Source organism: Anser cygnoides, chromosome 18, assembly GCF_040182565.1.
Source record: "Anser cygnoides isolate HZ-2024a breed goose chromosome 18, Taihu_goose_T2T_genome, whole genome shotgun sequence".
In the NCBI taxonomy this organism is placed as follows: Eukaryota; Metazoa; Chordata; class Aves; order Anseriformes; family Anatidae; genus Anser; species Anser cygnoides.
Genome location: NC_089890.1, coordinates 7,279,997 through 7,293,002, shown reverse-complemented (window position 1 = coordinate 7,293,002; position 13,006 = coordinate 7,279,997). Strand labels below are relative to the sequence as shown.

Here is a 13,006-nt window from a genome sequence, read left to right as displayed (position 1 = left end):
TTTTTCTGATTTTTGTTTCCAGCTTTGAGCAATTTTGTATTAATTATTGTAACGAAAAATTGCAACAGCTCTTCATAGAGCTCACATTAAAGTCAGAACAAGAGGAATACGAGTCAGAAGGCATAGCGGTAAGAGCCAGTAAAATCACTCCTACTGTCTTCTAAGCAGCACCTCCAGCAGGCCAAGGACAGATGATTAGAAAAGGAGCTTTAATAATGGTCTCCAAAGTACATGATTTAAAGAGATTTTCTTTTACCTTTCTTTTCAAACTACCTTGGTAACAGTGTGCAATACAGCTGGAAGCAACTAATGCCATTTCAATCTTTTACTTTGATAAAAAAGATGCTTTTTAAAGGGAATGTTAAGAAAACAAATGTGATGAGTGAAAAAGCTTTACATTTCAAATGACACAGTGGTTATTTAAGTAAGGTGCTGTCTAAAATGTTCTGAAATTTTCACATTTTTTCCTGTCAAGAATTGTTGTCACCCAAGTGTGATTTCTTGTCTTTGCAGTGGGAACCAGTTCAATATTTCAATAACAAAATCATTTGTGATTTGGTGGAAGAGAAGTTCAAAGGCATCATTTCTATTTTGGTGAGTTGACATGACCTTTTAAAATGAAACGCTGGGGCAGTGGAGTGGAAATCAAGGGGAAGAACACAGAAAAAAGGTCTAAATTTATATTAGGACTGCTTGGGCAGGTGGGAAGGGCAATGATACACTGAACAGCGACACCACTACAAGTCATACTGTGTTGTCCCCATCTGCCCAAAGGAAAGAAACTTCCAATCCAGGCAGTCTGGAAGGAGTAAATCGTTCTCCTATTCGACTCAACAATTCTTCATTTGTTGAACTAAGTGAAGTGAAGGCATGAGGTGGCTTACATATTAAAAAGCCAAAGGGTCAGGCTGGGACAATGTTTCAGTGAGACAGAATTAGAGTTGGCCTGTATGCGTACAAGCACAGAAAGAAATCAATACTGGAATGCTTGTGTTTTCAGGACGAAGAGTGTCTGAGACCTGGGGATGCCACAGATACAACGTTCTTGGAGAAACTGGAGGAAACTGTGAAGAACCACCCCCATTTTCTCACGTGAGTGTTCATACAGCTGAGGGCATCTTTACTGGGAGTATCCAAGTGTGATAGAGCCTACAGGTTTAATTATTGCTGGGTAACTTTATAAAGCATTGTGTTTATGACGGTAGATAACGTAGATATACTAGGGCCCTAGATATACATCCTAGATATACTGGGCCCCACATAAAAGATGACCATGTTTTCATTTGCAAAGAGATTGTGAGTTAAGATAATATTGAACAAGCAGGTATAACAGAGTTGTAGAAAAAAGGAAAGATGTGTTAGACTGGCAGGAAAAGACCATGTCCAATTTATGCACCGAATCTTCTGTACTTACACATTGTCTAAGTCTGAGTGAGACGTGTAAAGGTCCTCAGCTTTCTGTTGCTGGCTTGCCTCTTCACCAGTCTCTTGCTGACATCCAGCTGCTAATATCCAAGGAACTGGGCAGGATTGCAGTTTTTTGTCTCTTCCAAGGCCTGGTCCAGTACTTCAGGTGTGACCAGCTCTGTTTTGGTGTACCATGCCAGATTATTACCCAGTATTAATGGTTTCCTGGGGGGTGACAACTGATGCCTGAAGTCTAGCCTACAAATAACTGGAACATGCAGCAGAATTTTGCTGGTAACATTAGTGTTCAGAGGTGTATTTGCATTAGAATGATTTTAGCAGTGCTGGTGCTTTTGAAATTGAGGAGTTACTATTTCACCTTCATTTACATCTGCTTCCCAGACACTGTTGATAATCCTCCTTTGACTTTGGTAACCTATCCTATTGCTGCCACTCCAGTTTTGTGGATATGAATTCCATGTTTTAGCTTGTGAATTGTCTGCCTTGGTTTTAGAGCCGCAGATTTCTTTTTATTCTTAATCGAATGTTCTGCTTTGCTCATATCAGGGTCTGTATGGCAACTCACAAGTATGCCAGCCTGCTGCCAACATCTTCACTGCCCTCTTGCCTGCTGCCTCTACTCTGATTTCATGTACACACAGAGCCGCTCTGCAACCTCGCCAGGAAGCTGAAAGTTCATCTATCAGAAATAAACATAAATAGATTTTATGACATCTTTTTGATTTGCTGCTTGATAACTCACCTTTTTTTACTTTTGGTCTTAAAGATCAACAAGTGTAATTTTTAATTTTTTTCCTCCTGTGTTCATCTAGTCCCACTCTAGGATCATATACCATAGTGGTTTTTGAGGTGATTCCCCACATGAAACAAATGCTTGTTCCTCATGAAGCTTCTTCACTTTCTCTCCAGGCACAAGCTTGCTGACCAAAAAACTCGCAAGTCTTTAGGGCGGGAAGAGTTTCGGCTTTTGCACTATGCTGGAGAGGTCACCTACAGTGTTGCAGGTAAGTGTGTGCATCATCCCCAGTCTCTCTCACTCCTTTTTCCTTCTTTCATCCCCTGCCCTCTGAATTAAAACAGCTTTACTAGGTAGCAAAGACAAATCTGGTTATAGAGTAGTTCTATGTATCATCTGATTAACCGGATTAATTTCCCATCTCAAATTCCTGCCTTGTTGTGAAATTTCTGTGGAACAGTGGTGGCAGCCTGAGTGGTTTCTTTTTTTTCCAGGTTTTCTAGATAAAAACAATGACCTTCTCTTTCGGAACCTGAAGGAGGTGAGTATGGATGCAGGGTGCTCCCAATACTCAGCAGCAGAACAAGGAGGCAGGTTCAAAGTGGGGTGGCATCTGAGGGAAAAGATTCTTTTAATCTCCACCCGGAGAGTGCATGTCCATAGGGCTGCATTACGAAAAGGCAAATTATTCAGTTTGTTTTATTAAAAATAAAACAACCCAAAACTGTTTTGTCACGTTTCTCTAAAAGTCCTCTGAAGTTCATTTTGTACTTTATCTCTGAAAATGTCTCTCTCCGCAGACTATGTGCAACTCTGAGAATCCTATCATAAATCAGTGTTTTGACAGGACGGAGCTGACAGACAAAAAGAGACCCGAAACGGTAAGGATACAAGAGCTGGGTGGAAGTGTGGCTATTTCCTCTCTTTTAAAGATACGTCCTGTCTAACATGGTAACCTAAATACAAGCCTCTTACCTTTGAAGCTGGGGGACTATAAAGTTTGTTCTGCAGTCACAGGTACTGGCTGTAAGTCATCACATCATTCATGGTTTTCTTTCTTTTCTCCTAGGCAGCAACTCAGTTTAAAAACAGCCTCTCTAAACTCATGGAAATTCTGATGTCCAAAGAACCATCCTACATCCGATGCATGAAACCTAACGATGCTAAACAGGCTGGTATGGCTGTGGTTGACTCTTCACCTGTGTGCTCTTCTACAACAGCTATACAGACCACAAGATCCCAGGCAGTGAGGCACAGAAAGGAGCTCAAATGAATGAGTCTTGCAAGAGTTTTCATTTCGGGTCTGTGCCAGAGCTTCTTGTGGGGGGGGGGGGTGGTAGTACCAGCAGCCAGGAATCAGAATGGAGGCACTGGTCTTGGGTAAAGTGACAGAATGAGGTCGTATTTGAAGTCAAGAATAGTGAACCTACATAACTTCCTTTCAATTATTTTATTCTCCCTCATTTCCTCCTCCTGTCTGCGTAGAACATCCTAAAGGATAAATTCTATTCTGGAACTAAATGTAAATGTATACTAAAAGAGCGAGGGACAGGAGACACAAAATAAGTTGTGTGACCTGAACCATGAGGATGGGGTAGAGGTTAAAGATAAGTAATATAAAATAATCTGAACTGAACTGAGTATTTCCCTTCTCTGTATGAATGGACAACTATACATTAATGAAGTTTCTCTGTTTTCATACTCTCTCAAGATCGATTTGATGAAGTCCTAATCCGACATCAAGTGAAATACCTGGGGCTGATGGAGAACCTCAGAGTGCGGAGAGCTGGCTTTGCATATCGAAGGAAATACGAAGTTTTTCTGCAGAGGTAGGATTACCCTGGCCTTATCTCTCCCTGCTGCTCCCTCCCCCTGGTCTTGGTCCTATAGGTGTTGAGGCCGGGAAAGTGTTCCAAAAAGCAAAGAGCAGCCCTTATACCTGAAAGAGTTATTTCTTTGAGGGAGAGAGGAGAATGACCTCTCTCCCTTTCTGTTACTTATCTCCCTAAGATTTCTTCTGCTGTCAATCCACAGGTACAAATCACTTTGTCCAGAAACGTGGCCTACGTGGGATGGACGGCCCCATGATGGCGTGGCTGTGCTGGTGAAACATCTTGGCTACAAACAGGAAGAATACAAAATGGGACGGTTAGTTCTCGTGTTTTCTCAGTTTGAGGTTATGAATCATTGGACATCAATGTCATTGCTCTTAAATAAAGCTTCTCTGTTTAATGGGCGGGCAAAAGATTAGAGATCCCAAAGGGAATGCTAAGGGCAGGAAGCAAACTTCTCCTGCATGTTAAACATTATTCTGAATTTCTATTTCTAGAACAAAGATTTTTATCCGCTTTCCCAAGACTTTGTTTGCAACGGAAGATGCTCTGGAAGTGAGGAAGCAGAGCCTGGGTGAGTCACACACACTGCAGTAGCTTCATGGACAGTTAGCTGTCTGGTTTGTGATATTTTTTATTGGTGTTATTCATTTTTTTTTTGTTTGTTTGTTTGAACAGTTTAACCTGTTTGTATCAAAATATGCTTGGTCGTGATTTCAAATTGCTGTTTCTCTTACAATTTCAGCAACAAAAATGCAGGCCACGTGGAGAGGTTTCTACCGTCGAAAAAAATTCCTGCACATGAAACACTCAGGTATGAGGGAGAAAGGAAACTGCAATGCTGTGTCATTGCGTGGGTGAAGTGGCCATTGCTGTTTTGAGAAGTAAAAGGTGACTTGATTTTGGTGTGCAAGAAGGAAAAATCCCTGAAGCCTTGCTGGAAGTAGAATGGTAGATGTTAGCATACCCGTTCCTTCCATGTTAGTCTTTGAGACTTTGAGTAAGAGAATAGGCTTAACTCATGCTCACACAGCAGCTCCCATACATACAGCAGTTCCCATCTGCCAGTGCTTTTTATTGCCATTTATCCATTGCGTTATATTGTTAAGAATTTCAATTATATTCTTTCCCATGTGTCACTGTGAAGGCTGTTGGTTTTTTGGTTTTTTTTCAGAGTACATACTTAAGCACTGTTTGTTGCCAGTTTTGTGTGAAGTCAATATTGGTATGAAGGAGCTCACTTTGTGTAAAATGTTTGTATTTTTAGCAATAGCTATCCAGTCCTGGTGGCGGGGAACCTTGGGACGCCGAAAAGCTGCCAAGAAGAAGTGGGCAGTAGAAACTATCAGAAGGTGTGTAAACAGTAACCTCAGCCCATTGAATGGGTACTTATTTACTAAGAATGAGATGATGCAAATGATGTTACCTGTCACTACAATGTCAGAGATTTTTATTAATAAATTACAACTAGTATTAAATAAAGCTCAGGAAATAAGAATTCTGTTATCTCAAAGCAACCATAGGAAGTTATTTTGTGACAAATATTTGAGTAAGCACGTCTGAAAATGGGCAAGGCTGTCTGTTTGGCTAATCTGACTGCAGATGCAACAGACATTAAAAAACTTGCTTTGCCTATTTTTTTATTGTTATATAAACTTCCATTTTGGCAGTCAGCCCTTCTGGGTTATCCACTCCATTTTATTGAGTTCCTTTTTCTTATAAATTGCAGTTCGCTTTTCCTCTCAAGTTTGATGTCTATTCTGGGGACTGGCCCAAATCTCCTAATTAATTCTCCATTGATTTTATGCTAATTCACCTTTTACCCTAGCTATATCTGAAAGTTCACTGGGGACCCAGACATGGTTGGATTGGAAGAGACCTCTAAATATCTTCAGTTTTGACCAATCTTCTATTTTCTTTCCTCTTCCTCAGATTCATTAAGGGTTTTATTTACCGGAATCATCCTCGCTGCCCAGAGAATGAGTATTTCCTTGATTACATCCGCTTTTCCTTCCTGATGAACCTCAAGCGTAATTTACCAAAGAACGTTTTAGACAAATCCTGGCCAACTCCTCCTCCATCGCTCTGTGAGGTAGGCTCTACTGCACCAGGATCAGATGAATGGTACACGAGTTGGAGGAGACAAATGGCAGTATGGAAGACCACGGGCCATCAAAGGCCTGTGGGGAGTCACCTGCTATGAGAGCAAGAAAGAACCAGGTTCTCGCTCAGGTTTCACATTGCATTGGCATCTCTACAAGTAGAATTAATCAAAATACCATCACATTTGTGTAATTAGCATAGCTGTAAAATTATTAGAGCTATAGTGCTGAACTCTTGAGAGAGTTTGGTATTGTTGCAACACTATTTTCTAGTGTTCTTCCCATCCATTTCTGAAATTTTCTTTCTTTTTTCTTCTGACCAAATTAAGTTCCCTCTGGACAGCTACGTTGGCTGGAATAACAAATTGGTTATTCCAGAACATACTGAATTTCTTCCATTGCCATTAATTCTAAACCATATTCTAAGGAATAATTCTGTTCTTAAATCGCCATTTATTTCTAAACCAGATGGAGAATGTTGTGGGACAAACTGTCTTAAAAAGGTGGAAAATAGACTTATTACCTAACTTTAAAAGTGATTGTCAGTAACAAAACAGTATCTTAATTCAGCCATGGATTTTCTGCAGTAGTTTCTCTTTTTTTCATTGTTTGAGTTGCTTTGTCAGTTTGAGCTATTTTCACTTATTGTGTGAAACCCCCTTCAGGCGTCCCAGCTCCTGCGACAGTTATGCATGCAGAACATGGTCTGGACCTACTGCAAGAGAATCAGCCCAGAGTGGAAGCAACAGGTACCTGGCGACTTTGTGTTCTTTCACAGACTATTTTGATGTTGTATTGTTCTATACTGTTTCATTGTTGCTCTAGGTAAAAATATTAAAAATTATACTGAAATTTGATTCATCTTAGTCTTAGGGTAGCAATATTTTTTTTTATATTAAAAAAACTCAGTGAAGAGAGCTAATTAATAGGAAATGTATACATTAAACAGTTTCATCTAAACTGTTTTGAGAGATTACGGTAATAGTTGCCTTTAAACTTTTTTTTTTTAATTGGATTGTATATCATACTGCTTATGAAGGCCTGTAAAGTCTTAAGTGCATGTAATGAAATGCTGTGGATTAGTTAGTGGCTGAGCCTACGATTAAGGACACAGGATTAATACCAGCCATTACTGAGCTGGAGGTGGAAACAGCTCCACTTTCTTCTCCCAAGCAAACAAGGCTTATGAATATCCTTTATCCACATTTTCACCTGTAAATCATCTCCTGTCTGTTTGCTCTATACAAAAACAAAAGGGATTTCCTGTTTCCTCGTTCCCTGGTTTTGTTCTCATTCTGAAGGAACAGAAGTTAGAGCTAAGAGTACTGGTCATATTTACCCCCTGGAAGACTGCCACTGTAGAAAGGACCAAAGGTTTATGGTGACTCATCTTCTAAACAAGAACTCCCAGGACTGAATGGCACCTAGCTGAGTTGTACTATTTGTCAGAGGATAAGGTAGAGAATATTGAAGAGATGAGAGAGCTGTAATAAATGTGTTACACTCTGCTAATAACATCTTAACTTCTTTTGTCAGTAGTTCAGTAAAGATGGTGACTAGCTGAAAAGGCTTCAGCAAAAATATCTGAACCATAGGAAAAAAAAACATCCTACAGGGCAAAGCAGGAAAACAAATTGTTTAGCTTAACTAGGCTAAGAGGATCTCTGAAGTGGGAGAATTCTGAGACCTTTTAACAAAGACATGATGTAGACATCACATCTGGTCTCTGGCTTTTGATAAATTCAAACTAGAAGTATATATTTTTGAGAATTAAAAATAAAAGATGTGAAATTTCTATCCTAAAACAAGGATAGCTGTTGAAAAGATAAGGGGCATATGGAAGACTTTATGTAATTTTCTGATTAGCATGATTCAGCTCAAAAGTAGATGACTTAAAAGAAAAAAACCACAGAGGCTCTTTGAAGTCAAACTTTTTTTATTTGAAGCAAGATTTTCTACTTAACAGAGTACATCTTTTGTCCTTACAGCTGGAACAAAAAGTAATTGCCAGTGAGATTTTTAAGGGTAAAAAAGACAATTACCCTCAGAGTGTTCCTAGACTCTTCATCAACACTCGACTTGGTGAGTAGGTGTTACAAAGTTGAACGCGAAGAAGAAAGGGGGGGATTCATCTCCTCTTTTTTCTTGCTTGAAATTTTTCTTACCCCATCTCTTCGGTTTTAATTTAGGTAATGAAGAGATAAACACTAAAGTCCTTCAGGCTTTAGAAAATGAAGCAATTAAGGTAAGACCTGTGTCCTAATATTTTTTTCAAGTTTTCATAATTATGCAGCAGAACTTAAGTCTTTATCAGAAGATTAGAGTGCTGAAGGAAATATAGCAATAATTTTACCTTAACATTAAGCTGGTAACACCTTGGAAGATAGTCTACATGAGGACCTGGTAGCTCAAAAATGCAATTGGGAGGTTTGGGCAAGTTTGTCAGCTAGAATTAAAGGGGTTGCAGCTTGCATTGCTGGTGTTCATGATGCTTTGAGATGCTTAAAGGGGAGAGGAAAGGAGCGATGAAGTCTATGCAGACTGAAGCTAAATCATAGATTTTTCAAGCACAGTCAGACAGCCATAGTCATCAAGTTATTGTTCAGAACTCCTCTAGGTCAACAAGGAAGTCTGTGGCAGAACTGAGAATAGGACTCAAAAGGATTGTCTTCACTCCCAGTTTACAAAGCACTGGTTAGTACCTCCTGCAAGCTCTCTAGGCTAGATGGAAGGTAGCTGCCAATTATGCAAGTTGCATTTTTAGCACTGATAACACTTACTTCAGTATGCAGTTCCTGTGATCAAATATGACCGGAAAGGATACAAAGCAAGAGCACGGCAACTGCTTCTTACCCAAAACGCAGTCATCATTGTTGAAGACTCCAAAATCAAACAACGGATTGATTATGCCAATCTGACAGGTGAGAGTGCTAACATAAATGGGGTTTAGCTCACTTGATTTTAGTCAGTATGACAACTAACTTCAGTTAAAATACAATAATAAAAAAATAACCAGTTGGTCTTTCTCCTGGACAAGAATGGAATTATCTTGTACTGACAAGTACTTTAAGTCTGAAATATGTTGAACTTGTTTTTTTCTAAAATTAAATTCCTTAAAATGTCACAAAAATTACTCAATTCGTCTCCCCAGAAACCTCTCAAGTCATTTCCCAATTGCACATCTCCACTGCAGGGAAGTTGCACCATTATTACACAGCAGCTGCTTGGGACACTGGCTTTTAGCCCTCTAAATATTTGACATTGACGTGGTCCTTTTAGAGGGGGAAACTTGGTCAGAGAGAAAGAAAATTGCCGAGTCTGGTACATGACTTGGCTTTGGCTTATCTGAAACCTCTCACTTCACAGCCTCAGCTCCAGCTCCCAGCATTGCTACAGTTCCTCCTTGCAGCCAGTTTTTGTGCTAATCATTTCAGTGTTACCCTAACGCAATTACCTACTGTGTTTGTAACTGTCATCATTTAAAATGGTTTCCATAGGCAACACTAATTTGGGGTTCTGGGACTCCCATAAGACATGATTACTGCAGAGCTGTGCGTTCATCACTGCTAGGGCTGGGCTACCTCAAATGGCATCGCTAATCAGATCTCTCTATTATACAAAATAGGTGTTAAACAAATCCAGAGAACACGCATTCCTACTTCTGATGGACAGAGGCACCTGAAATTTTTTTTTTCACATTAAGAAGCCCAGCTATAAGCTGATTGTCTGTCACCTTGCAGCCTCTTCAGGCTCCCTGCTGACACCTTAGTGCACTGCTGCTGCGCAGCTTCTCAGCTGTCAGGTTTCTCGGTGTGGGACCAACAGTTGCTGCGTTCCTGGGAGAGGTCCTGCAACGCATGCAGGAATCCCGGTATTGTTGTGTTGGTGTCAAACGGCCGTTCTCTATTGCAGGCATCTCCGTCAGCAGCCTGAGCGATAACTTGTTTGTGCTGCACGTGCACTGTGAGGATAACAAACAGAAGGTAATTGGGCCATCCAGCCATCTCTAGAACAAGTTTTAAAGGCACAAAGAGCAGAAGATGCAGGGTGGGGGAGTGAAGCACACTGGTGATGTGCACAGGTGAACAGCCCCCCTATGTAACTCACTTTGTGCCAGCTTTAAGTTGGATTTTGCTCATATTTGTGTGCTCACAGATGGGGTTCACCAGTGACTGATGCACTGCACTGGCAGGATCAGTGCTGTCCCTTGCCCCCTTTACTGTTACCCTGTAAATAAAGTAACTGCTGGGGGTGTTATCACTGATCACTGCCAAGCCTGGTGCACCTTGAGAGGTGTTTTCCAAGCTAACCTATGGAGATAGCTCCGTCCCTGTTAATTACAACATAATTATTTTGGTATACAATCACTGAAAAGCCACGATCACAAACTATTGCTGGTTTTCTCACCTAGGGAGATGTTGTACTTCAGAGTGACCACGTGATCGAGACACTCACAAAAACAGCCATGCGGGCAGACAAAGTCAATAATGTCAACATCAACCAGGGCAGGTGAGTGAAGCCAAGCCCCTCTCAGGAGCTGCTTTGGTTTTCTTGTGTTGGTTCTGCAGAGCTCTGCTTCAGCATTATAGGGCTACAGAAATATGTCAGAAATACATCATAAAAACATATTTAATTATTCTTTAAGACGACAAAGAAGAGTTAATCTGAACTAACAGGAGTCTGCTTGTTCATTCCCTGAAGCAGCAGACCTAGGGTAGAGCTACACACACACCCACACTCATCAAGTTTGTTATCTGTTTCTCGTTGCAGCATAAAATTCACAGTTGGACAAGGCAAAGAAGGCATAATTGATTTTATATCAGGATCAGAACTGCTCATAGCCAAAGCTAAGAACGGCCATCTAACCGTGGTGAGTACAGGCCAAGAGCAATAAGAAGCAGTAGCTCGCTTACAGCACATCCGAACCCAGGTTTTGCTACCAAACGTACTTGCAGCAGACAGACGTACCATGATTTCTTCCCTTGCTGAAGGCACTGCCCTGGGTCTGTGAGCCTTTTCCCCAGTTGGAGTTTTGCACTGCACTTCTCTTGCAGTTACGAGACTGCCAGGCTTGCTCAAACTCAAGCAATTATTCTGTCAATCACTTGGGTTCTTTGGCAGGATTCTTTCACGATATACTGTTGCAAATCAAGTTTTAGATTTAAGAACACAGGAAGCGAAAATACAGTTGTTCTTCCCTTCCTAAATTGTTTGTAGTCTTCATGCTAGTTATCTACACACACGCAGCTGATTTATTGTGAGATGAAGGGCTGACTGGTAACAAACCCAGAACCTACTCAGACTGCACTAATTCCCCTACCAGCATCAGAGCTAGAAAGGCCAGCTCCCCATCTTACTGCAGCCTGACACGTCTCAGCACTGAATTCACCATTTCCACCTTGCTCTTCACTCAAACAGTCCAATCCTGTAAAACCCACAAACATGTAGCACTGCCAAAAAAATCCCCTACTCCATGGGTTACCTAGCAGCTGTACACAGGAAGAGATTAAATTCACATGCTGCAGTGAAGACCACACTTCTCTCTCCATCTGCTATCAGTAATGACAAACCAAATGACTTTTTATACTAAGAAGAAACATCCTGAAGTATTTGTTTTTTTTTTTCCCTCCCCAGCCTTTTCAAACCATCCCTAAGAACACCTTTCCAGTTAGGGAGAAGTTTTTAGTATACCTGCAGGAAGAGAGGTACAAGACTGCTGTGGACTCTGCTCACTGACTAGTAGCCAGTACCTGCTTTTGTTTCCTGCTGAGGCCAGAGCTCTCTGTGCTGAGGCACTGAAATTGTCTTTACCTACCCATAGCATAACAAACAGCTTGACTCTACAGGCCAGGCTTCAGCATGCTTCGAGGATATTTCAGTGCTAGAACCGTTTCAGCATCTTCGTTTTCAGTATGGTTTCTAGCTTGTCCATCTTCTCCTGCAGGTTGCTCCTCGTCTGAACTCTCGATGATGAAACGTGCCACCACTACAGGACCCTTTCCTCCATCAGTCTGACCACACCCCGTATAATTGGCTGGACTTGGTTCCCAGCAAAATCCCCCCCTCCTTCCTCGCTTCGCTCATTTTGTTTGTTACCAAAGACCTGCACTTTCAGAAAACCCACAAAACACATCTTGCTTTCTTGTCTTAATACTGAAGTTCCAAAAGAAAGGCCTTCTCTTCCTTACCTTAGTGGCAAACACACGGGTCCAACGTGATGTCTGTGAAACCGTGGCTCATGAAACATGTTCAGCTGGGCTCTGAGAGAGGTAGTTCTGACTCTAATAGAGTTTAAGCCCTGATGGAAATGACCAAAATTTGTGCTTGGCATCATCAAAAAAGCACAATCAGAAAACAAAACGCTGCTGCTTTGTCAGCCAAATCAATTAAATGCCAAACTTTATATTCAAGATGTTTTATGAAGAATTTTGCTCTGAGATGTTTTGATGCTTTGTGTTACAATAGTAAAGCCATATTGTGTAAATGAGTAAAAAAAAACCCTGTAAATACTTTATAGCTGAATATGAGAAATGCACTACAAGAAATGGTGTTGATATGGAAACTTATGTTTTAGATTTGGAATTTTTGTTGTTTTTAAGTTCATGAACAGAAGGTATTAATTAACCCATCATGTTAACTTCACTGATTTGGATACAGCATTTTTTTTAATTATTTTTGAAGTTACCGCTCCCATTTCTTGCTGTATAGTGATATTTTTATACAGTAGCAACTTTTTCATATCCACACAGCCAACCAAAATCTAAGTGATATCAACTGCAGAGGTCACCACTTCACCATGTCCCTCTAGGCTGGAAATGAAACCTGGAGCCCTCAGCCAGGACATGCACGAGCTTTCCCTCCCACCTTGTTCCTGTCTGGGAGCCTGCCCCTTCCCCACACAGCTCATC

General features: G+C 40.9%; 1 protein-coding gene and 1 long non-coding RNA gene across 7 annotated transcripts in view; one reads left to right on the top strand and one right to left on the bottom strand.

Moving 5' to 3' along the window:
• MYO1C (myosin IC) overlaps positions 1-12,596 on the top strand; it is a 55,399-nt gene extending 42,803 nt beyond the window's left edge. For all 6 annotated transcript variants that reach the window (XM_048068016.2, XM_048068017.2, XM_066979895.1 and 3 more), the window contains 21 exons: positions 23-128; positions 514-594; positions 1,001-1,092; positions 2,338-2,432; positions 2,659-2,705; positions 2,965-3,045; positions 3,234-3,339; positions 3,876-3,993; positions 4,199-4,312; positions 4,494-4,570; positions 4,742-4,810; positions 5,264-5,348; positions 5,929-6,088; positions 6,764-6,847; positions 8,087-8,180; positions 8,288-8,343; positions 8,884-9,019; positions 10,011-10,081; positions 10,510-10,607; positions 10,869-10,968; positions 12,043-12,596. In XM_048068016.2, coding sequence (XP_047923973.2) covers positions 23-128; positions 514-594; positions 1,001-1,092; positions 2,338-2,432; positions 2,659-2,705; positions 2,965-3,045; positions 3,234-3,339; positions 3,876-3,993; positions 4,199-4,312; positions 4,494-4,570; positions 4,742-4,810; positions 5,264-5,348; positions 5,929-6,088; positions 6,764-6,847; positions 8,087-8,180; positions 8,288-8,343; positions 8,884-9,019; positions 10,011-10,081; positions 10,510-10,607; positions 10,869-10,968; positions 12,043-12,069 — 1,897 coding nt within the window. In that variant the 3' untranslated portion in view covers positions 12,070-12,596. The remainder of the gene's footprint in view (positions 1-22; positions 129-513; positions 595-1,000; positions 1,093-2,337; positions 2,433-2,658; positions 2,706-2,964; positions 3,046-3,233; positions 3,340-3,875; positions 3,994-4,198; positions 4,313-4,493; positions 4,571-4,741; positions 4,811-5,263; positions 5,349-5,928; positions 6,089-6,763; positions 6,848-8,086; positions 8,181-8,287; positions 8,344-8,883; positions 9,020-10,010; positions 10,082-10,509; positions 10,608-10,868; positions 10,969-12,042) is intronic.
• LOC136786625 (uncharacterized) lies at positions 4,638-10,658 on the bottom strand. The gene is made up of 2 exons (XR_010825804.1): positions 10,506-10,658; positions 4,638-10,059 (listed from the first exon to the last, which is right to left on the bottom strand). It is a non-coding gene; the product is annotated as an uncharacterized lncRNA (long non-coding RNA).
• Positions 12,597-13,006: the final 410 nt, after the last annotated feature.